Genomic DNA, 23873 nt, shown 5'->3' with positions numbered 1-23873 from the left:
CGGATCTGTAAACAAGCAGAACTGCCACGCCCTCCTCCCCGACCCGAACCGTCACAGTACCCCCCCCCCCCCTAACGGACGCCTCCTGGCGTCCTACCCGGCTTGTCCGGGTGAAGTGCGTAGAACTCCCTGATGGGGGCGTCGGTCACAAACAGTTTTCGGGAGATCCAGGAGCGCTCCTCCGGACCGTAGCCCTCCCAGTCCACAAGGTACTGGTAGCCCCGGCCCCGGCGCCGCACGTCCAGGACTTTTGCCACCGTGTAAGCCGGGTCGGGGCGAAGTTGCCCCCGGGCGATGATATAGCCCAGGAAGGGCACCGAAGGGACGTGGAACTCGCATTTCTCGGGCTTCACGTAGAGGCGGTTCTCCAAGAGGCGCTGGAGGACCAGTCGGACATGCCGGCGGTGATCTGCGAGAGAGCGGGAGAATATGAGGATGTCGTCGAGATATATGAACACGAACCGGTTGAGCATGTCGCGGAAAACGTCTGTCATGAGGGTCTGGAAGACGGCGGGGGCGTTGGTAAGTCCGAAAGGCATCACCAGATACTCGAAGTGCCCCAATGGTGTGTTGAACGCCGTCTTCCACTCGTCCCCCTCCCTGATGCGGACCAGGTGGTACGCATTTCGTAAGTCCAACTTTGAGAAAATCTGGGCCTCACATAGAGGTTCGAACGACGGGTCGATGAGGGGGAGCGAAGACTTGTTTTTGACAGTTATCTGGTTTAGGGGTTTGAAGTCGATGCAGGGGCGGAGCGAGGCGTCCTTCTTTTTCACAAAAAAGAAGCCCGCGCCCAGCGGAGAAGACGAGGGGCGGATGAGACCGGTCGCAAGCGACTCACGGATGTACGTCTCCATGGACTCCTTCTCTGGCCTGGAGATGTTGTATAGGCGGGTGTTGGGCAGGGGGGCCCCCGGGAGGAGGTCGATGGCGCAGTCGTACGGACGATGGGGGGGGAGGGTACGGGCAAGGTCCTTGCTGAAGACCTGCGCCAGGTCGTGGTAGTCCGGTGGGACGGAGGAGACGTCAGGGGGAGGGGGGGGGGAGAGCGCAGTGGAAGGGGCCGGATCCGCTGAACGCAGGCAGTGGGAGTGGCAGAACTCACTCCATCCGGTCAGCACGCACCTCCTCCAATCGATGGTGGGGTTGTGGGTCTGGAGCCAGGGGAAACCTAAGACCAGGGGGACCTGGGGAGAGTGGATCAGAAAAAATCTGATGGACTCCCGGTGATTACCCGAGACGATGAGGGTCAGGGGAGCGGTCTGTTGGGAGACCCGGGCGATGAGATGCCCGTCCAGCGCGACCACCCTTCGGGGGGACAGAATGGGTTCCATGGTGATGCCGAGCTGGCGGGCAAGGGTCAGGTCCAAGAAGCTGCCGTCGGCCCCCGAGTCGACCAGCGCGGTGACCGAGCGGGGGGTGTGTTGACCCAGCAGCCGGGCGGAGATGGACATCCGGGAAGAAGAGCCAGAAGCGGATACCAGCAGGCTCGGCGTTGGGCTCTCCCTCAGCGACGAGCCTGCTCTTTTGGTTTACTGGGACAGTGGATCAAGAAGTGGCCGGGGAGGCCGCAATACAGGCAGAGCTGATGGGACCGACGGCGCTGGCGCTCCAGAGGGTCCAGAGTAGTTCTTCCTACCTGCATAGGCTCCTCCGCGCCGGTGGATAGCTGAACTGGCGATGGCGAGCGAACCTCGGGTCGGGGAATGGCTGCCCGGGCGGCGACTCTGGAGGGGCGTCGGAAACGATCAGCCTGCCGGTCCCGCAACCGATGGTCCACCTTGATGGCCAGGGCGATTAGTTCTTCAAGAGTCGTGGTTTCGTCACGGATCGCCAGCTCGTCCTTGAGGGCGTCGGTCAGCCCGTTGAGAAACGCCTCGCGGAGAGCCGGCTCGTTCCAACGGCTCTCGTGGGCCAGGATGCGGAATTCCACCGAGAAGTCGGCCGCGGAGCGGGAACCCTGTCGGAGGGAGAGGAGCCGGCGGGACGCCTCGCGCCCCTGCACCGGGTGGTCGAAGACACGGCGTAACTCCTGGCTGAAATCCGCGTAAGTAGACATCACAGGTGACGCCGCCTCCCACAATGCGGTTGCCCACTTGGCGGCGCGGCCGCGAAGCAAGTTGATGGTATAGGCGATCCTGGCCCGCTCGGTAGCGTAACTGTGGGGCTGAAGGTCGAAAACCAGGGAGGTGCTGAGTAAGAATTGGCTACACGAGCCCAAGTCCCCGGAGTAGGGTTCGGGAGTAGGAACGTGGGGCTCTCGACCGCCCGCATAATGCAATGCGGCGGCCGGGGGAGCCAGGGTCGCGTCCCTGGGGAGGTTGGGGGGGGGAGCGAGTGAACCCACCTGGTTAGAGAGGTGCGAGAGCTGGTGTTGGATGGCCTGGAGGGAGCCCGGAACTTCCTGCAGCATCCGATCATGGCGCTCGAGCACGCTGCCCTGGTGGGCAAGCGCTTCGCCCAGGGGGTCCGTGGTCGCGGGGTCCATTAACTTGGCCGGATTATTCTGTCGCGGTTCTATGAACCGTGTGGGAAGGAAGGAGGACCCAAAAGCGACAGGTGAGTGGGTATCAGGGTTTATTGAAGGCTGGAGTGGGGAGGCGAGCTGGAGAGAGTCCACCACAAGGCAGGCGTCGTCAGGGACAACGTTGAATGAAGCCGACGGGCAAGTGCCGGGTGGCGCGGACGAGGGTGCGGCCGAGCGGGGCGCGCCGGGAGGCGAAGTCGGGCTGGCGTGGTAGCGGGAAGCACGGCGGAGAGCGCTGGCGGGATGCTTGCCGGGCAGGATCTCGGAGGCGCTGGCGTGCGGAGCGGGACCAGACGGGTTCAGGTCGGCTAGAGGGGGGAGACGGAAGAGCAGGGGTCAAGCAAGCACGAGAGCACGACGAGTCAGGCGATCGGGAAACAGGACGAGACATGAGCCAGTACCACGTGAGGTGACAAGATAATCCGGCGTCGGACTCCTGGCGTGGCTGGTTCTTAAGCCGGCGCTGATTGCCGGCAACGAGCTGCAGGTGCGCCGGAGCCGACGCCCACTTTCTCCGGAGGAGGGCCTGGCTGGGTGGATCGCGGATCTGTAAACAAGCAGAACTGCCACGCCCTCCTCCCCGACCCGAACCGTCACATATACCCTATTTTGCGGGTCCGTCCTTTGTCCACCGTCAGCGACCTGGGCACCTTTCCATCATCGTCCCTCCGTCCTTATTCATAAAATAATCATACTATATCTTTTTAAAGCGCTTCTACATGACGGGAAGCTAACGGCAGAGCTTTCATAATTCATAAACAATATTTATAGCTCATTAGCTGGCTAGTTTCCTATTCACATCCACTTACCGTAATTTCCGGACAACAAAACACACCTGACTAAAAGCCACAGCTGCTAAATTTAGCCACAAAAATTGATTTCTACATACATTAGCCATTTCGGACCAATATCCGCGGGTTTCCACATTATTAAATGTATTATCTATATTCTAAACACGTTTTTCCCCACAAAACGTATCCCCACACCTACTTGATTTTTTTCTCAGACTCCTGTTTTTACACGAGGCAAATTCACATATGAGCTCGGACTGGGGTCGCACTGTAGAGATGGCTGTATTGATTGCACTTCCTCCCTTTGGTCAAATTAAACGCAACTTAAGATGGTTATTTCGGCTCTCAATTGCTTCTTCCATGCGTATCGTTTGCATGGAATACCCATCTCTGGATATTATTCTTCTTCACTATTTTGACTATTAGGTAACAACAGTCTAATGATCATCAGGAAGTATAACAATATGCCAGTTACACACTGCTATCCATCTGGAGTTTTTTTTTTTGGTTCATAGTATCTTGCCTAACTTTATTACTATACACTGTAAGAGCCAGTACTTAAATGTAAGGCTGGAGAATTGTGTCAACAAGAGTGCAAACATTTCAGATATTCACAAAAGTAAAAGGAAAACATTTTCTTAAGCATCAATAACTTGTTTTTTTGAATGCAACATTATAGTTATGTTCCAACCCAAGCCATTCACTACAAAACTGAAAGGCGCGTCAACCGGAAATGGAAGAAAATAAACCTTAAATAGATTCCTTTCAAAGCATTAAGCACCTGAACACACCTCATGCAAGAACAAAACTTTATTACATTCAAGTCCATGTAATGCCCTGGGGAAAAGTATATCATGGCCACTGATATGAATCTTGTATGAACGTAGAAAACTCAACATTCATATTACTCAAACATGCCCCTGTTGAGCATTCCATAAATGATATTCATATCATTATCCTGGAGGAAACTCATCACTGATGAGCTCCACTGACCTTTCACAAAAGATAACCTTCTTCTAGTCTCTGTAAAAGGCTCCATGGGTGGTGGTAAGGACTAACAAAGATCCAGATCCAAATGAGGAAGTTTATTTCTGGGACTTTTTGTTAGTGTTTTGTTTTGAATATCTAAGTCCTGAACAACGAGGCAAACAATAAGGTATGATCACATTTAAGCATGCACAACAATTGTGCACATGCTAACTGCATATTGACATTTTAAGACCAAGCTCGTTAGAGATTTGAAGGAGAAAAGGATCAAAAAAGAAAGACAGAAAAAAAAAAACCCGGAGGGATTTCATGTAGATTTGCTCTGCAACTCTCAGGCAATCAGCAGCAAGCCTCCTCTTTGCCTGAGAACTGCCGTCCTGTGGTCACAAAGGGCAAGGAGAGAGAATGAGAGATAAACTCATCTCAGCATTTGTCGACTTCCCTCCACCCACCACCTACCACTTGAAGAAGCACTTCATTTACTAGTCCCTTTCATTAATGTTTCTCTTTCATTTTCCCTGTTTCTACCCCCTATCCCTCTCCCGCTTTCTCGACTTTAAAGGTACGCGTGAGCAAGTAACACGAAGAAGAAGCTGCTGGAGTAGCTGAAGATATGACGTTAAAGACGTTTTGAAAACAAGCCAGTGGTAAGTGGGGTCCTCCATTTATGTGCAGTTTCTTCGCCACAGGGAATAAAACATCTTGCAAAAAAATGAAATTCTCTTTTTTTTTTTTTTAATGTCTTAATTTATTTTGTCCGTATGCTTTAAACTATTTCACCCCTCTTACCTCGCTCCCGTTTATAAATCTGCTATAGCCACAGTGTAAAATAATCCTGTTTGGGGGAAAAAAAGGGTTTTATGATTCCATTGGGATTATATTGCCAGATAGTGTGACAGGCATGTGACTTTGATTTTAGCAAGCATTATAACTTAATTTAGATTTTTTTTTAATGCCAGCCACACCCACAAGGTTTGAATGGGAAAGTCAGCACTGATGGTACATACAGCACAAGGAAGTCTTAATACCTATTAATTCCTCAGTTAGAGGACTGCTCTATGTTAAATATAAAATATATACATTTATATCATTAAAAGATAAAAACATGTCATATTCTAGCTCCCCTGCTTCTTATTGGAGTAACTCCTGTATCTGTAAGTATAAAATATGTCACATGACTGTGTAATACATACTGAACTCTCACACACACACGAGACCACCCTAACCTCGCAAAACAGCATTGTGATGTGTTTCTATATGCCCTATTCAGTACTGAATTCCATTGCACTGTCTTCTTTATTTATCTAATTTATATATTTGTCTGTATTATTGTTGTATTGCACTGGAGAGGGGAGCCCTCTAATCTCGTTGCACACTTGAGTACAATGACAATAAAGGGATTTCTATTCTATTCTAATGTGATACATAGGTTGTTTTTTTTATCTATTTATCAAAGTTTTTAATTACAAAAAAAAATATTAAAAACATTCTGTTAGTGTAAAATGTTTGAATGTTGGAGTGTAGATGAGCAGGCTGGGGAGCAGGAGTAATTTCTAAAAAAAAAAAAAATTGAAAAAAAAAGTGAACAAATCTCAGTAACAATGAAACAGGAAGAAACAAAAACACTCATCACCATGAAGAGAAAGGCAACAGAAAAAAACTAACCAGCAGACTGACACAAAACATGGAAACGAATACAAGCACACTGACGAGATAATACGCTACACGTGGACACGTGGCTTTGGGAGCTTATAGGTTGGCACTCGGGACTGGTCTGATGAGAACAGCTGCAAATGAAAACATAATGAGTAACACAGGACATGAACATGGAACACCAGAAAACAAGATATTACATGAAACAAAAGTAAATATAGTCTAAACAGCAAAATCACAAATGGTGAAATTTTCAGAGCACAACATATGTGAGAACTCATTGCACTTGACCATAATTACAATTTCCTCAACCCATGTCACAGTTGTCAAGAAGTAGGTATTCTTTTTTCCCTAATGATCTCCACAGATTGATGTGTGACAAACTGTCATCTTTGCCCAAATGTTTGTGCTGAGCCTGTCCACCCATATTGACAGGTGAGCCAAGGCTAAGCGAGCACTATCATCTCACCTGTCACTGCCGAGCGGCATTGAGGGGCTATGCCTGCACTGCAGCTTTCCTGTCATCCAATATTTGACATTGGTGGTCTTTGGAGAGGATGGCTTTCACACAGTGGTGCAGAACACCAATAAGAGACTTCTACAGAGCTAGCAACTTTTTTCCGTTATGTTCTATGCGCCCCCCCTCTTGTCTAAACGTAGCATTCTGATTAATATTGCGTTTGTGGAATATGAATTAAGCGGGGGGAAAATATATATATATATATATATATTTTTTTTTTTTTTTTTAATCCATCTCGGCGGCGGCCAATTTGCGTTATGTTGCCACTTGCCCTCGAATGAAAATTAAATTTTTTTACTTGACTTCCCCTTTAAAGCTTTGTTTCACCCAAGTGTGAAATTCCATTAAAATTAAATAGCCACTCTCAATTCTTAGATATGTTTGACCAAACAAAATGACAGCAGTGTAATTAAATTTGACATTCTGTGGCCATTCACCGTAAATCACTCATGTTACCTCATCAATTTACATTACAGAACAACAAGGAACAATCTAAAGTGAGAATAACTAAAAACACAGATTAATTAATTAAGTCAGTAAGTCTGTTTTACTTTGCTGTGAATATTCATTTAAGGACTTCCGATTTATAACAGCAATATATAATTTTCGGTCAGGTTGGGAAACTCTTCGCACTGCTCTTGCATGTTAGATATAGATAGTTTCATTTTGAATTGAATTCTTGTATCTTCTATGGATAACTCTACTGCTGCTAAATACCCTGCTCACCCTTTCCTCATTGCCGTATCGTTGCTTGATTCTAAGTACTGTTGGCAGAGCTTTTCACAGTCACGAACAGTTAGACGAGGTGGAGGAAATGTGTGTCAGAGCAGATGTAGGGCCAACCATCACTTCTCTGTGCCTTCCATTCCCGCCCAGCCAGGGACTACCAGCCTCATGTTAAGTGGACCCACTATATTGAAACCACCACCTTACTGCTGAAAATGTGCGTCAGTCAATACAATCTATCAAAATGTGAATGTTCTGAAGTGGCTCCAAATCTCTGATTTTGACACACTGTCATATCATATATTGTGCACACATTCAAGCACCTTGAAAGACCTCAATTTGGCAAAAACGCATCTGTGAGGTGCATCGACAATGTCATCCACCTACACATTTAGCCTTGGTCATTTAAAGAGAGTTGTAGTGTGTGTCTATGGTAAGCCTATGTTTTCAAAAAGTGACTATACTAAATATATAATAGCAAAAAATGCTTGTAAGTGTTAATAAAAATGTGTATTGTTATTTTTATCTTATTGTTTTTACATTTTATGTTGAATCCGAACAGGTTTTGTGTTTGACTATCCCAATGCACAAATAATAACTGCTGCATTTAAAAGGGGTGTAATTGAAATACATTTCTCCCATTATAGCTTATATTACTGCCGTTGAGACGTGTGACTGCCTCTAGAGGGGAAAAAAATTAAGGCGTGAGCTTGGTAATGTGCAAATGATCATGGGAAGTGCTGATGGCACTAATAATGCATGTATATTGTCCTGCAAGTCATGTCAGAAGAATATGTCAAATTTCCAACACCTCTTCTTGAAATCAGAACAACACGAGAGCTGCTTTTACTGCTCATCACTTCGCACCCAGTGCGAAGGCTTTAGTGTTGCACAGATGAAGGATGTTTAGGTTGCGCTATGATGGCTGGTTTACTGTGCATATTTTTGCCGTGCTTTGCAAGGGAGGAAAACATGTAATTGGATCAAAGTTCAGTGACTATAATGTTTGATGTTGTTTATCCCAACTGGTGAGTTGGCTCTAACTAAGGCAATTTGGGTCAGTTGGCTGATGTATCACTCTGCCTCAAAGGGGCACTGCTGGGGGTTTTACGGGGACCTTTTTTATTTTCGGATTACAACATCAAATCAATTTAAACATGCAATAAAAGTGAGGGCAAATGCCTAATGTTTTTGTTGCTCCGTTTTGTTTGCATGTTACGCTTTTCCCCTAGGGTTACTACACCTTGGCTCTTGGGGATGCATGTGCCCTAAGTGCACGTTCTGCATCTCTTTAAGCTTTTAGCAAATTGCTCAGGACTTTGCGTTTGAATGAACAAGCAACGGTAACCACTGGCTGAGCTTTAAAGACAGTTTATAAGGAAAGGAGAGCAGTTAACTCTCGAGTGGCTTCCAGGATGTTAGCAGCACAATTAAACAAAGCTCTGCTAATCTTTACAGCTGGCATCCAGAGACAATGTTCTCGCAGATCACTGCTATCAGCTGGTTAATGTGCCTTGTGAGTTGCTATCAGCATCATCGTAACACTGGCGTCACTGCGCACTGCAACCCGTGCAACCCTCATTATGTACAGAAATGTATCCTTGCTGAAGGGACAATTGAAAAACTGCTCTGCAAAAATTGACAAGGTATGTATGTGAGTTGACTTTTCATTTGGGTGCACCACGGAGCCGAGATGCAGTATTTACCAAAGTGTTTTTATTTACGGCTGAGACTTTTACATCCTTGACGATCGCAGTGTTTTGCCTATCGTTTGTGCAGGTGTGTGTGTATCTGTATGGGGGATAATATTAACCCTTGTGTCACATACACATGGAAAAGGTTTAGGGTAGGGGCAAAAATACTTTTAACGTACCCTTATATCGAGAGCTAAGCTACATCGTGCGTGCCTGAGTGAGCGAGTGTGCCGTGTAATTATGTTGGTGATGCCATTCTTTTAACACATGCAGTGGATCAACATAAACCTGATCAAGATTTCCTACCTAACTACACCATGCAATGACAAACCAAACTGAACTGTAGAAATATTGTACTGTGGGAGGAAGCCAAAATGCAACCAAACCACAAAAAGGTCCCGGCCCAGGATCAGATCTGCGACCGTCTTGCTGTGAGGTGATGGAGTAAGCTCCTGCCCCACTGTGCTGGCCGCTTGGAAATCCTCCAGTTTTATTTTTCATTACATCAGCAGAACTCAACTGCTTCATCAATTCAAACGTGTTATACTGAATGTGAACTCATCTTTGCATGACATTTCATATCACCGTGGAGACCTTTAGAATTTCAGCAACGTAGCAGTTTCAAGTTTCCCCGAGTAGCCAGTACTAGCCTGTGAAACTCAGGGAAAAATAAACAAACTTTTATGGGTCCTAACACAAATGGCAGGGATGTGTATATATCGAGGGTGGGGTGCGGAGATACTATCTTTGGGTCTATTAATGTAGCCAGTGCCGTGTTTCCTCAGGCCATCAGACTTAATCCAGAGGAATGAGCGTGAATGAGACCGTAGCTCGAGCTTGCCATACCTACTTAAGTTCTGGTTGAGAGCACAGTGCTGTGTGGGCGAATCTATTCTGTCCTGGGCAGGGCACAGCATAAACATTGCCCAGGGAACACAGGCAGACAAGCAGGCAGGCATACAGGCAGGCATGCAGGCAGTCAAGCGGACAAGAGCAAAACTATAAGGATGGTTGCCTTTAATTTCCTTTCTACCTCCGCTCCACTATGCAAGGCCCCAGAGCAAAAATAAATAAATAATAAAACAAATAAATCATGCAATGAGCAAATGTTACGTGGAAATTACCTGCTGTAGATTTGTTTGCTTTTTTATTTTTTATTTTTATTTTTTCTAACGGGGCTTCACTCAAGTATGTACTGTTGTCTACCCACGGACTCTTTATAACTATAAGACACATTCAATCACAAAGTGAATCCTCCCCAATCCATCTAATGGAGCGCAGCGATGATTTCCTTGCTCTCTTGCTGTCTTTAACTGTTCTGGGTTTACTCCATGGCAGACTGGTACTCTGAACCCCTGACCCTCCATGTAAACAGAGCACCACTGTTCCTCTTTGCACTACTCTGCTGCCGCCCCACACCCCTTCCAACACTTCCCTACTACCAAATAAGGCTGTCTAAGAAGCAGCAAGTTGGTCAGCCAAGCCAGCGTGGAGACCATTAGTGAGCCAGTAGAAAGGTTGCTCTAAAACCACCTCTAGCATCACTCATCAGTATCAGCCTCAACCGCCTCTCTGTGGTGTGGAAGTGCACGTGCACCATTGCCATACATGTGCATGTGTACTTGCTGAAAGGCATGGTTATTTCTGCACGCAGCATGAACACACTTGGTGACCCCGAAAGCTTGAAAAGCACACAACTACTTTTAAAAAAAAAAATCACTTTGAGGCATGAGCATGTACAAAAGACTCAAGCACAAGTAGTGTGCATTCAAAGGATTCAAAGGATACAACATGCACACAGCTTGCACACAAATAAGTACAAACCTTTACAGTCCCTTATGCTATCTGATATTTTTTGACATACGCATAAAAGCACATCCCAAAAGTGGTTATTTCAAAATATGTTCAAAACAGACAGTGCTTGAAAGTCAATACACTAAATATCTCTACATTGTGTGGACACGCATTCAAGAACAGAAGCTTAATATTGTATGGCAAATACTGGAAATGGCATCAAAATGTGCTATGAACCACATTACGGTTTGGATCTAGTTACATTAAGCCACAAAGCACTGTTATTTAGGTAGAAGAGATGATTTTTGGTGTTGCTTTTGCTAATTGTTTTAATTATCCACTCATTGTCTTGCCCACTAGATGGCGTAGTTTGAAAAACACTGGAGAATTAGTCATGTTTTAAGAGGAGGCCGTTTTGGAGATTGATTGTGGGTATTTTTGTTGTGGACTCCTTACTTTGGTGGAATTATTATCTTATCTCTGCGTGTCAGGTGATTCAGTCAAGTTTTGAAAACTGCGATTGTGAAACTTGCACCAGCACCAGTAGGGACAATTTTAACAGGACAAACAGTTTAAAGCTCTAATCGGAAAATCTTGCTCTGTTTATGTCTTTGCTTCTCTTTGCTCTCCCTAAAATTATTTTCGTTGATTTAGCTGCACTCTTTCACCTGCCTTAAAAAGTCAGCCAAATGCAACAGCACTGGAGGGAAAACAATTTTGTAGAGGGAAAAAAAAGACAGATTGAGAGTGAGTAAGAGAAAGGCAGTTGAAGGATAAGAAAGGGTGATTGAGTCAGTTTAGGAACGTAGCAGCCCTATGAGATTGTTACCCTGACTACAATGTGTAATGCTTTCAACCTGAAAGCAGAAAACAGATATGGGCACCTGTCACCATAGGCGGACCATAGTGGGCCGTGCACATCCACTAAGATGCTTGTGAGCACCCCCCACGCCCCACCCCATTTGAGGCATAGACCTCCAAAAATAAACATTTTTTTGAATTATTTATTATTTTATTTTATCATAGTAGATACTTTTGTCTTGTGATGCAAGAATGTTGATTTGTTTATCACAGTCATTAAAAATGTCAAAGTTTAGCGTGGTAAAGTCCTGCACATTATTTTAAAGTGAATCTGCAAGTTTTTTTTGTATGTGAGTGGTAAGACCTGTCTGTAAAATATGTACGTATTTGTAAATTACGAGCGTCGAGGACATTGCAGTAGCAGGGTCGTAGCAAGAAATTTCTCAGTGGGATGGCCAGCGTTACATAACATCCCAGTGCATGCATCCGTCTTTCTTTTTCATACCATCCACAGTCAGGGTTTGATCAAATAAAATCCACACATATCCAGAACTACCACAAAACCATCTAGAATGAAGATGGATTTTCTTTTCCCTTTTTTTACTTTTAATTTCTGCTGCAGACACCCGTTGAACCGGGTGTCCCTTTTGAAGCGATATGTTAGCACATTCACCATATTGGATGTGGTTATTGAATTAGCCATAAAATTGGCAAATAATACTTAAAACTTAGTCAGAATGACATAGTACAATCAAAAGCAATGGCTCTTTATAAATCCAGCGAGTTATTGCTTGATCATGCATCTCCAAGGATCAATTAAAAAAGGCATCTTCACAAATAGCTTCCCGTTGCCCCATCCAAAATATGGCACAAACAAAAAAAAAAAAAAAAGAACATTATTTCTCTATTTGAAGCGAGCCGGCTCCTCTTTTATTCTATTCCTACAGTATTGCAGCATTGCTCCTCCCAGTGCACTTGCTGTGCTCTCCCTTCTCTGTTGTCACACTCCTGTCTATCCCAGTGTTCACTTGTGTATCAAGGTAATGAATTTATAATCTCTCCCAAGCGCTTTGTAGATCTCTATCACGGTGGGAGATAAGAGGGAGCATCGTTGCACTCTAATAGCCGTCAGTCTGTCGCTGTTTGTGTCCAGTGTATCCTCTGTAGTCTGTGTGTATGTTGTGTGAGTGAGTGAGAATGAAGCCACAACTGACCATACTTCCCTCAATACATTATCATATAATCGGTAAAGCCCATTGTCAAGTCACTGTTCCTTAACTGAAGCATCGAAGCCAGCAAAAGCAGCAAATGTCATTTAAGGTGCACTTCTAGTGCGTGCACACACACACCCCTACACACACACACACATATATATATATATACAATTCTTCCATCCTAAACTCTTGAGGGCCAGAGGCCAGAGAATGACACATGCTTGTGTTTTTAATTGTGCTTTGGATGAGGTGATGTAATGTCTACCAACTAAATGGGTACTGGAAGCAGGTTGTCGCCTCCAGAGACAGCGTGAGTGATGGCCTGCTGCTATCAGGGGTGATTGTGCGTCATCGCCTATGGGTGACAATGATAAACGGGCGGGGAAACAAGAGGACAATAAGAAACGAAGCAATGGACTGTATAGTCCAGACTTGCCTTCGCAGAGGTTGCTCACCTTGTGCTCAACAACTTCAACTTGTACCTCTTAGTCTTGTGATATGAGTCCACATTTTGATGTCTGGGGCTTCTTGAGGAAAAAATGTATCTTACGTTATCACAAAATCAGAATGAATAAAATGTTTTTTCAAGTTTTTACCCTTGTTGTATATTTGCACCCATTCCATTTGACCATGGGTGAGTGGCGGCTTAAAACCTTGATTAGCCGCCAATCAATCTGGGGACTCATACAGCATAGAAACATAAATACACGCACACGCAAATTGACTCCATGGAATTCCGTTCGCGTGTTACTCGTCCACAGTGCAAGAAAGGTGAACGGTTCTTTAGGGCATAGCATCTGAAGGAGCGAGACTAGTGGTTTCACTAGCTTAACTCGGAGCATCTTCGCGCAGTAACATGCTGTTACATGAATCTGTAACACGAAGCAAACGATTGAACACTCTCCCTTGAGCACTCTCCCTATCTTCCACTCGCTGCATTTACATGGCATTTATGAACACTCACAAGGAAAACAAAACATAGCGCGAGAGCGAGTTCCTGCTGTAGAGCAGTCTCATTATTCTGTTATGGATTGCACATGTCAGGCGGTAAGTGCTCTTTTTATCCTTCGAAAGCACTAACCTCGGTCACTGAGTGCATTTCCCTACCAGAGTGAAATTTACCATGTTAAGGCCTACACCACCAGGGGAATGACATCGAGACCTCTGGTTTGCTGCTAAGATTTACCGGCTAGATTAAATAAAGGGCTGTGGTGTAAATAAGAATATAACAGCAGACCCTAAGTAACATCAATACTTTTTTGGGGGGTCGTCGTTAAATTGTTTAGGGCCTCTCACGCCCTTTTTACACCTCTTTATGGTGTGTTACATGTCACGCTGGCTTTTGAATAAAGAGCAGATAGAGGACAGCGGAGGATTGCTTGTGGCTCAGAATGGCTTTCTGCCAACTGCGAAGACTGCCGCTGTAAAGATGGCCCCTTCCCATCCGTTACACTCTGCATTCCTCGAAAAGTTCACAAAATATATTGCCATGCACTCCTTCGATTGGGTCTTTCATTTAATGCACTCATAAATTGTCTCTCCCCTCTACGTACTGCTGAATTTCTTTCTTTTTTTCAATCATACTGTAGCTCATCTTGAATGTTCCATTAACTTTCTCACAGCCAGGTTGTGTTGTTCAGGTGAACATTAATACAGTCCTTTTTAATTCTAAATTATATAAATGTTTAAAGTGAGGGAGCTTGCCTTTATACAGAATATCACCTGATTTAAAATGCCTGTTATTTTTTTAGATGTGGAATTACTTTGAGATCATGATGGAATGCACGACTGTGTTTCTGACCTCCCCCCTTCCTTGACATTACAAACAACAGCAGTCACTGGCCGAATTCAAATTGAAGCAACCAATGAGAGCTGCTCTGTCCCCCTCCTAGTGAGCTCCCTTTCCTTCTTACTTGGAGCAAAAGGAATAAGCATTATGAAGTCGAGCTGAAATCTTATTAATGGTTAAGCATGACAGTTCTTATTTTTCAGTGGCAGCAAGGTCAAGGGTTTGGGGGGGGGTCTAGTTTCATGGTACATTCAAGAGAAGAAGGAACTGTCATATATATATATATATATATATATATATATATATATATATATACATATATATATATATATGTATATATATATATATATATATGCAAACAGCTGCAAACATCGGGGACCCTCCAACAAATGGCGAACCCAAGGTCGGACAGGCCTCACCATGAAGGACCCACAGAAGGGAGTTACATTGTCAAACTACCGCCCTATCACCTGCTTCGGCACCACATGGAAGCTCCTGTCAGGCATCATAGAAAATATAATAATAATTATATAAAATGAGTAGGTATAGGGATCAATACATGAGAAAAGCAAAAACCAGAAGCACCAACCTATGTACTGCCTGAGTTCACTACAAGGAAGCCTGCTACTCAATGCTGCACATGCGCACGCACAGACACACACAGTAGAGCTCTGCTCAGTTCAGCTTTCTTACCAGTTGAGAGCTGAGTGCCTTAACCACTCATCTAAAACCTCAGGATGCAAGCCTTCTGGCAAGCAACCTCTTGGGTATCGAGGAAGTAAGGTTCATATACTTGCTGAGTACTTTTCCTTACCTCCATTACACTCACTTGCCCTGAAACTTTGGAGGCACATAATTATGAATGCATTTTTTACATTTTTTTTTGTGGGTATAGATGTCAAATTAGTTCAGCCACCTTCAAGTTGTTATTTCCTTGGAACACGTAAAAGTTAACTTTGCACCAAATGTTCCACCATATTAAACCTTCCTGCCAATTTGGGTCACAGAGGGATTACTTTGAAGGTGAAATATGTTTAGTGACACCAGTCCTGGGACATTTCTGACACATCCAGTGTATAGCACTGGATGAAACATCTTACTTTGAAGTGCCCTGTGCTAAAATATGGAGCTTATATGTAATTCATGTTTGTGTGCATATATTCTAATTGAGTTTTAACTGGATCCCTGATAGCCATACTGTATCTTTGGTTGCTCAGGAAAAAATCTGTTATTATTATTATTATTATTATTATTATTGGTAGTAGTAGTAGTAGTGGTAGTAGTAGTAGTATCCATCCATTATCTGTCTGTACCACTTCTCCTCACAAGGGTTTTGGGAGGTGCTGGTGCCTATCCCAGCTATCTTTGGGCAGTATATTATTATTATTATTATTATTATTGTTGTTGTTGTTGTTGTTGTTGTTGTTGTTGTTGAAGCGGACACATCCCGAATTGGTCCCCAGCCAATTGCAGGGCACATACTGTACGTATGGACAAACCTAGCATTCACACGCATTTAAGTCTACAATTATCTCAACATGCTTGTTCGAGGAATAAATGTGGGAAGAAGCCAGAATACCCCGAGAAATAAATTACATGCACGGAGCGAACATATGCAAACTCCAAACATCTTTCATCTGGAGCTTGGACTTGAACGACCAAAGCTGTGCCGTCGTATTATTAAATGATGATGGTTTTAAACTAAAATATATGTTTAAATGTACACTTTATTATTAGTTGATTACTGTATTTTAGCCGAGAAATTTTCTAGGCACCTGAACGCACCAGCTAGTTGACTGCGGCTGAAGAGAGGAGGGTAGAGAAGAGGAGTTGAAGTTTATGAGGTGCCTGTGAACGCAGCACAGAACTCCGTATTTTCATTCAGTCCCAGAGAGAGAAGGAGAAGGAGGCGGAGGAGGGTGAGAGGGGGGCATTTGACTCCTGTCTCCCAACCCCCAGTCGGTCCGTGCGAGGTGGATTTGGGAAGAAAAGACTCCAAACCTGCGACGTGGAGATAACGAAAGAAGCAAAAAGGAGTCGTTTTGAGATCCACGCGCGGCGTTGTCGCGCATGGATTACCGTGGGTTATTTTTGTGTTACTTTTCGGTTTCTTTCACTGAGGAGATTCTGCCACGGAGCCTCTGATCGGCGAAGGAAATTATGTGTTTATCTACGTTACACTCTCCCTTCGTTATTGACTAAAAGTGGAATGTACCGTTTTTTCCCAAGAAGGATACAAACGACTGCTTTTCCTCAAGAAATACAACCGCTCACTCGCAAAGAAAACTCCACGGATTTTAAAGGCTTTTCCCAGTTGGGGGGTCTGCCTCTTACTTTTCCCTTAGACTTCAAGTAAGTTTACTTTTAAAAATTTTCCCGTCATTAATTTGCTAAATGTCACGTTTTGATTTTGTGGGTTAACTTTTTATTGATGGTAAAACTTTGTCTGTATTGTGTACAACCATTGGCGAGGTCCGTTTGACGCACCGAATATGAGTGGACGACTGGACGCAGTTGTTGCTCAAGCAGAAAATAAAAGGTTACCAAAAAAAAAAAAAAGGTTCACCACTGCCACATACGTTTCATACGTTGTTTTTGACGCAGTTTGTTCAAATATTATTTCTGAAGTCCATCAAATAAAAGCCGATCATGTTTTAAATGGGTGTCCTTACAATTAGATCTTAGAATTTAAACAGATCATCCAAGGAAAGTTTGAACCATCACCTCAACGATGTAAACATTGAATAGACTCAGCATCATTCCACAAGCTTAGTTCCCAGGTTAAGTTTGAATGGGTTGCTGGTTGTCAGAAGAATTTATTTTTTTAAATTTATACAGACAGTCACACAATTTCAACTTTTCAATTCATGTCTGGTGTAGTAAACCCTCATCATTTGTCTTTAATATAATTGTAATACTTTGGATTCATGGCTGTATATATTTGACGCAGAAGAGTCGTAGTTTTATTTTTATAATGGTCACGTTTTGTGTTTTAAGCAGCATTTTTTATCTCAACACATGCTGAACGTATTGTAGACCATGGATTTACATGGCTTCTTATGGTTCTGTGTATTGTCAGAGAAAGCAAGAGGTACTCCCTCTATGCACTTTTGAAATCCATACGACAACAGGGACTCCAAGTAAACTGTGCTCATTTTTAGGGCCAAACAATTATGTTTTCAAGCTATAAAAGTCAAGTGCCAAGGGTCAAGGAGTAACGGTATCATTAGTAAGATGCTGGTGCAAAGATATGTTAACAGAAAAAATGACTACCGAAATGAAAAGTGTGTCTGGGTCTTTCAGATAGTTGTACATTATGATTTATCGTTTAAAAAAAACAAACAAAAAACATATATCTAGTTAAGTAACTTTTGTCAATGTTTGCAAAAATGTTTAGATATATCCTCAGGCCAGATGTGCCTCTGCTTTTTTATGATGACCAAATTCAAGTGAGTCCAATTTCAATTGCAATAGAGCTTCATTTGCCTACACAAAGCCCTTCTCCACAATAGCTACTTTATGCTATAAAAAGATTAATACAACTTATTTGGTACAACTTTGCCATGGAGAGTAGCTCAAATCCAGTTAATTTTGTCCATGACTTTAATTAAAACAACAGGGGAGTGTCTTGGTATGGCAAAAGGTCAAATGTGAGGTTCAGGCAGAGAACGCTACCAGGAACAATGCTTCCAGGTCTTTACTGGATGGACAGGGAATGTTTTATTTCAAACTGCAATTTTGTTTTACCTTTTGTTTAATTCCAGTTCATCCATCTTTCACTCCAGTATTCAGTCAACCTGCTAGCTTGTATATATACAATCATTCATCTTCTGATGAGAGTCGCATGTTGGTTGTCAGCAGCAAGAAGTACTCTTGTCCTTCACAGTAAATGGACATCACGCACACATAGAGGCTTGTACGTCAACTGTTGTTCTGGATTTTTAATGTGCCCTTAATTGAACAATTTATCACCCTTGATCACTGTCAAATAACTGGCCAAGAGAGACAAACGGGTAGAAGCTGCCAGGCTCGGTGGAGATCCTGTCTGTCACAGCGCCATCAACATGCAATTTAGGGGTTTTAATCTCTTGTCTTGATGAAAAGGAATAGCAGATCAATGCATAGATAAGCTCCAGCCTTGCAGGCAGAGGTAATGAAGAGTGGAAGAGAACATTGCATCCTTGAAAACATGTTTTATTGGAGGAAAAACTTTTGATTCCTCCCCAGAGCTCCTTCCCTTGGAGTTGGATGAAATGCTAATTGAATTGATGCCTTTTGTAACCCCCCCCCATGCCCAACCACACATGCATACGCACGCACACACATGCCCTTGTCAAATTAACAGAAGTCTTCAAGTTTTGAAATTCATTTTGCTTGCAAATATTACTTTACCAACTGTTTTTTAAGTTTGTCCTACTTCAACAGTGGCTTGTGTACACCCCATTTTAATGAGATTAAATGGACTAAGTATCTGCTGAAATTGAAACTAACAGGGAGTTAAGCAACTTCATATTTTCACAAACAAACACAGAGACAAAAAAACAAACAAACAAAAAATAGCTGATGTGGTAAATATCTATCACATCAATTTTGGAAATATTGCAAATAATAATAATCCGTTCTACGGTAATATTGTCACCCGCATAAAGACAGCATTTTAAGGTTAACGTTTTAACATTAATTAATTTGATAAAAGTGTGATTTGGGTAAGTCCAACTGGGTAAATCTTTAGTTATTGAGTTGGTTAAATATATTTACAATTTTAGAAATTTTTTTTGTCAACTTTAATAATTAAACCATTGTTAATATACAGTTACGAAAAAAATCAACACTAAGTCAAAGTTTACAGTCAAATGCATGGATCCTTACCATACAAGTTTAATGTAGTTAACTACTCTTTAGAATAAAATGTAACAAGTGATGATATAGTGACTCAAGTGTTTTCATGTTCTTTTATTAAAACCCATTGTTTGAATAAATTAGAGGTTAAGAATTTGATTATTGTTTAGTAGAAGAGCCTGATGTCTGTTCTATGACCTTAGAGGAATATTTTTGTGTACAGCGCCAAATATTACACCCTGTTTGGGTGTTCAAATATTCCACGGTATAATACTTGAATTGGAGGATTGGCCTTACAATTTAATGGTCCCGCTTTTTTTTTATTTTTAATACTTAAACTTCAGTTCAATGAAATCCAAATTGGGGACCATTTGGAAGACATCAAGTGCTTTGCAATTAGTCACAAAGCTTTCGATGCAGCAACACAGCTAATAACAGCTGCTTCTAAAGTGAGTGTCATTGCAAAGAGGAAAAGGGAATTTATGTGCATGAACAGCGGTGCTGTTGCCCTCACAGCTAATTGTGTTTATTCATTTTAATTAGCCCAGAGAGCTAAATCAGTGCTCTTTCAGTTACATGAGGTGCAATTAGTGCAGTTTGAAAACAGGAGGCGGCGTGGCTTGTACAGCATGGCATCTTTCCTCTCCCCTCGAAGATGACTCCTCCCCCGGTTGTTCATTCATACATTGGGTGATCATCAGACATGATAGACGTACACACTGTAGCATGCACATTGCTTAAAGGCTGTTTGCACACAATAGGAACCTGACAAATGTCAAGTGAAACAGAAATGATGCAGACTCATTGACGGGAAAAACCATCTCATTATATAAATACATTTTATTAATCTCAAGGGGTAATTTAAGGAAGTAGGTTAAGCACTGGGAAGGGAAGTAATGTGCACAGAGCTCTTAGCGTTGAGTAATTTTAACCGTAAGTCAAATTTTGCTGCAGTTGTTCAGTGGCCAACAGTTGCTGGTTCACATTTTTTTCCATGTATGCTTTTAGCGTTGCAGTTGTTGGCATCCAACTTTAAGGCCAGTAACATTTTGAAATATGGGAAAGGTAACAAAAAACTTTCCATTGATAACACAAAAGATAACTTTGCTGACATTTATAGGAAAAGTCCCTCAGTTGTATTTTGACATTTACATGGACATTTTGATTGAAAATGCATTTTTTTTTTAAACTATAGTTGTTTTTTTGTCAGTTTTTTGACCAAGCGATGAAAAAGATGATCCTTTTAAATTCTTTGCCTCCCTCTTGGAAGAAAACTGCTTTTGCGAGCAATTCCAATTTGGCAGTCTGCTTCAAATACAGAACATGAGCTGTAATCCTTTGCAGTGTCCAACTAAGAAAGTAGTTGAGACATGGTAGGTGGTTTTAAATTGGTAACCTGTTGGTGGAATGACTGCCCAAATTTGTCCTTCCATTTTGATGGTCCACTAACATAACCATGTATACAAATGCAAGAACTATAACACAAGTGTATTTATTGTTTTTCATGATAGCTAAGAAGAAAAAGCAGAACGTTATAATATTTCAAATGACCATCAAGGTTAAATACACACACCACAGTACAATATAGTGCTGGGTCATTTTGTACTCCAAAGACCAACATTTTCACCTTGGGCGCTCTGGTAGAAACATGAGACAAGGATTACCGACCACTCACTCATACTCCTGCTAGCTGCTGTGTTCTAAAATTGGTGGCTCGGTTCTTAGCAGACTTCTCTGGAGGTGTGGAATTGCTGTACCCGGCTCATACAACTCTCCAAAAATTATCTATACAAAGTTTGTTCTGCTTCTAGTCAGAATTTGGAGGCCAAGGTCAGGTAAGACAATGGCGTGGTAGGCTGAACTCGAATCCCTTGTTGGCCAAGTTCACGGCCCCATTTCAATCAGGCTGCATCAGTGGTTCCCACTTTTTTACCCTCCCATTTTTAAAAAAAAATTGTTTTTGTCATAAATTTTAAAGGGACCTGTTCAGGTAGGTCTTGGTAAGTGGTTGTGCTATATTGTCTCCACTCACTGATGGTTGTACTTATGTTTAATGTCCTGAAAATCCTTTTGTACCGTTCTCCTGTCTTGATAACTTCAAACAATGGCATGCTTTCTGAAAACCAGGGCTTTGGCTGTGACCACATAAATGTCAGAAAGAGCCTTCTAGAACGGCTTAGCTTTACTTGGGGTTCATCAGGGGCACTTAAAATGGCTGCTATGTGCACACGGGTTTTTTTTTGGTGACTGGTTAATTTACAATACGGTTACATCCCTAGTTATGAGGGTGTGTACACTTTTTCAATCTCATTATATCAGTTGTGTATTTTTACTCCCACCTTTACATGACTTAAATTGTTTGCAGCATGTATGTACATATGCATGTGGGCCTGCTATCAGATATTTGAGTTGGAACCGGAGGCTTAGTTAGAGAATGTACTTCCAAGTTATTGGGTGCACGAGTGAACTGCTACATATAAATACACTAATCCCTGTCAGACTTTGTAGAAAAGCCTTGGGGAAAACATTGACAAACTGTCACCTTCTCTGCTCCAGCCCCCTCTTTTGATACCTCCAGCTTTACAAGAGGTGAATCAGGTCTGCAAATTTACTTTTGATATGAAGCAAGTGCAGAACGTCTACACAGTGCTGATGTTCCCCATTTGACATCGTCTCGCCAAGAAATATTGTGCAAAGTTTTCTCTTTGAAGCCCACAAGGAATGATGAATGTACTCCTTCTCCCTTTGGCCAAATCCCCTCATCCTAATCGTTACAGTATGTAGATAACATGAACTGCTTTTTGGTGAGAGATAATTAACATCCCTTCATGGACAGGCATCAGAGGGGCGTGTCTATCCTGTTTCTTTGTCTGCAACTCCTCTGTCTGTCTCTGTATTCGTGTCTCCGGCTGTTGAGCCGCTTCTATGTCAAGTGTTATTACCAGCTGGCTTGCCCCTGATTGATGCGCAGCATTACCCTTGAGCGGTCTTCCTCCTCCTCCCTAGCAAACCGTGTCTGGTAGGAAAGGTTGCCCTGTGCTCTAGCAGTGTGACCCCTGTGAGCTTCCAGACATGTGGCACCTGGGGAGGGGTTGAAAAGGACCTCCAGTTCTTTTGCCTGATTGGCTAGAGCAGGTTGCAGTTAGCTCATTTAAACGCTGCTCATGTGAGCCGTTAGATGGTGCATGCCAGCCTGTTGAGCCATCTGCGTGAAGTGTGTATCTGAGAAGCAATTGCCCCAAACCATTTCTCTAATTTTAGCCTCTTCACCCACATGAGGCAATAAACTTTAAGCCTCGCCAAGACTAAATGCATGGCAGCTGAGTAGTAAAGAAGGTCACTTCTGAGGTCTGGGCTATGCAACAGGCTGTCTGACTGTCAGCAGGAGTGTGTTTTGTTAGAATTTACCCAGAACACAGCATCTCATACTCTCTTGGTCACTGTCTGTTGACCTTATATTCAGGAGAAATGTGCCTGACTGTTAATAGAAAAGTCCTTTTTGATTAGAGTGCCAAGAAAATGCAGCCATTTTTCTCCAAAGTGGTTCACTCATGCTCACTACATTAACAGTAAATTCTGACCTTTGCATCGGAGAAGAGTAATATTGCATGCGTACAAAAGAAACGCAAACATCTTTCAATCCACTTAAGGGATTACTGCAGCATCGTATCAGGATCAGGTATTTTGATAACTTTCATAAAAATTCAGAATTAAAACTAAGATTATTTACAAAAAAAATAACAAATGTTTCTGTTAGTTGAAATGGGGATCCGTGTTTTTCACAGGTGCCACATCCCAACTGTAAATAATGCGGCGTTATTATTGTGTATATTTTATAATCCTCTGATATTTTCTTGTTGATTGTTATGCGATCTTAAGAAGCTTGGAAATAAGAGTGGCCACAAGCATTCAATAATCCTCAAAGTAGGGCTGGGCGATATGACCTCAAATCAATATCGCGAGAAATTGAGCAATTTTACCTCGATAACGATAAATGAAGCGTTTAAATCCTGTGCACGTCACTAACTAGAGTAGCTTTATCTTTAGCTATGTGCTAGGCTATCGCATCCACCTCTGAGACGTTCTCTCGTATGGTGTCGCCTCCTAATGGGCTGTTGTCACTTGTCGAACCTTGCTTCTCACTTTGAACTTTCAGCACAGCATGGTTGTGTTGTGGGTGGCGAAAAAGCTTCTGGATTTGAATCGCCAGCTACGACAGCGACGTCTGTTTTCCTTCTCGATCAGACGGGTGGAGTCACGTGACTAGAGGCGCCGAAGCGGTCTTAAAGGGGCATGAACATTGCCGCAGACAGAAAAGGCTTTTCTTTTTTTTTTTTAAATACCGAATTTACCGACAGGGGCAAAATGATTTCGGTCATTTTAATGAATTTCGGTAACGGTAAATTTTCGGTTTATCGCCCAGCCCTACCTCAAAGTCTCATTTCCATTGTTCCTCTTGTTAATTTTGCACAGCCTCAACTTTTGGGACATCTGGCACTATGTGTGTGTTTGGGTGGGTGCACTCAGCTGCCCTGGGG

At 43.0% G+C, this 23873-nt stretch overlaps 1 protein-coding gene across 8 annotated transcripts in view; it reads left to right on the top strand.

Annotated features, from left to right (window-relative positions):
* The window catches only part of ptprsa (protein tyrosine phosphatase receptor type Sa), a 199558-nt gene that overhangs the window by 41005 nt on the left and 134680 nt on the right, over positions 1–23873 (top strand). For 2 of the 8 annotated variants that reach the window (XM_088313260.1, XM_088313259.1), the window contains exon 1: positions 16386–16848. The exons of 1 other annotated variant lie outside the window; for it this stretch is intronic. In XM_088313260.1, the coding sequence (XP_088169386.1) occupies positions 16706–16848 (143 nt within the window). In that variant the 5' untranslated portion in view covers positions 16386–16705. Of the gene's footprint in view, positions 1–4867; positions 4953–16385; positions 16849–23873 lie in introns of those variants that run through there. 5 more of the 8 variants (XM_088313267.1, XM_088313261.1, XM_088313268.1 and 2 more) reach the window with 3 other exon arrangements.

This window comes from Idiotropiscis lumnitzeri, chromosome 13 (assembly GCF_059441095.1).
Source record: "Idiotropiscis lumnitzeri isolate Australia: NSW breed Sydney's pygmy pipehorse chromosome 13, RoL_Ilum_1.0, whole genome shotgun sequence".
Lineage (NCBI taxonomy): Eukaryota > Metazoa > Chordata > Actinopteri > Syngnathiformes > Syngnathidae > Idiotropiscis > Idiotropiscis lumnitzeri.
The sequence above is the reverse complement of the archived record's forward strand: the minus strand, read 5'-3'. Positions and strand labels throughout refer to the sequence as shown.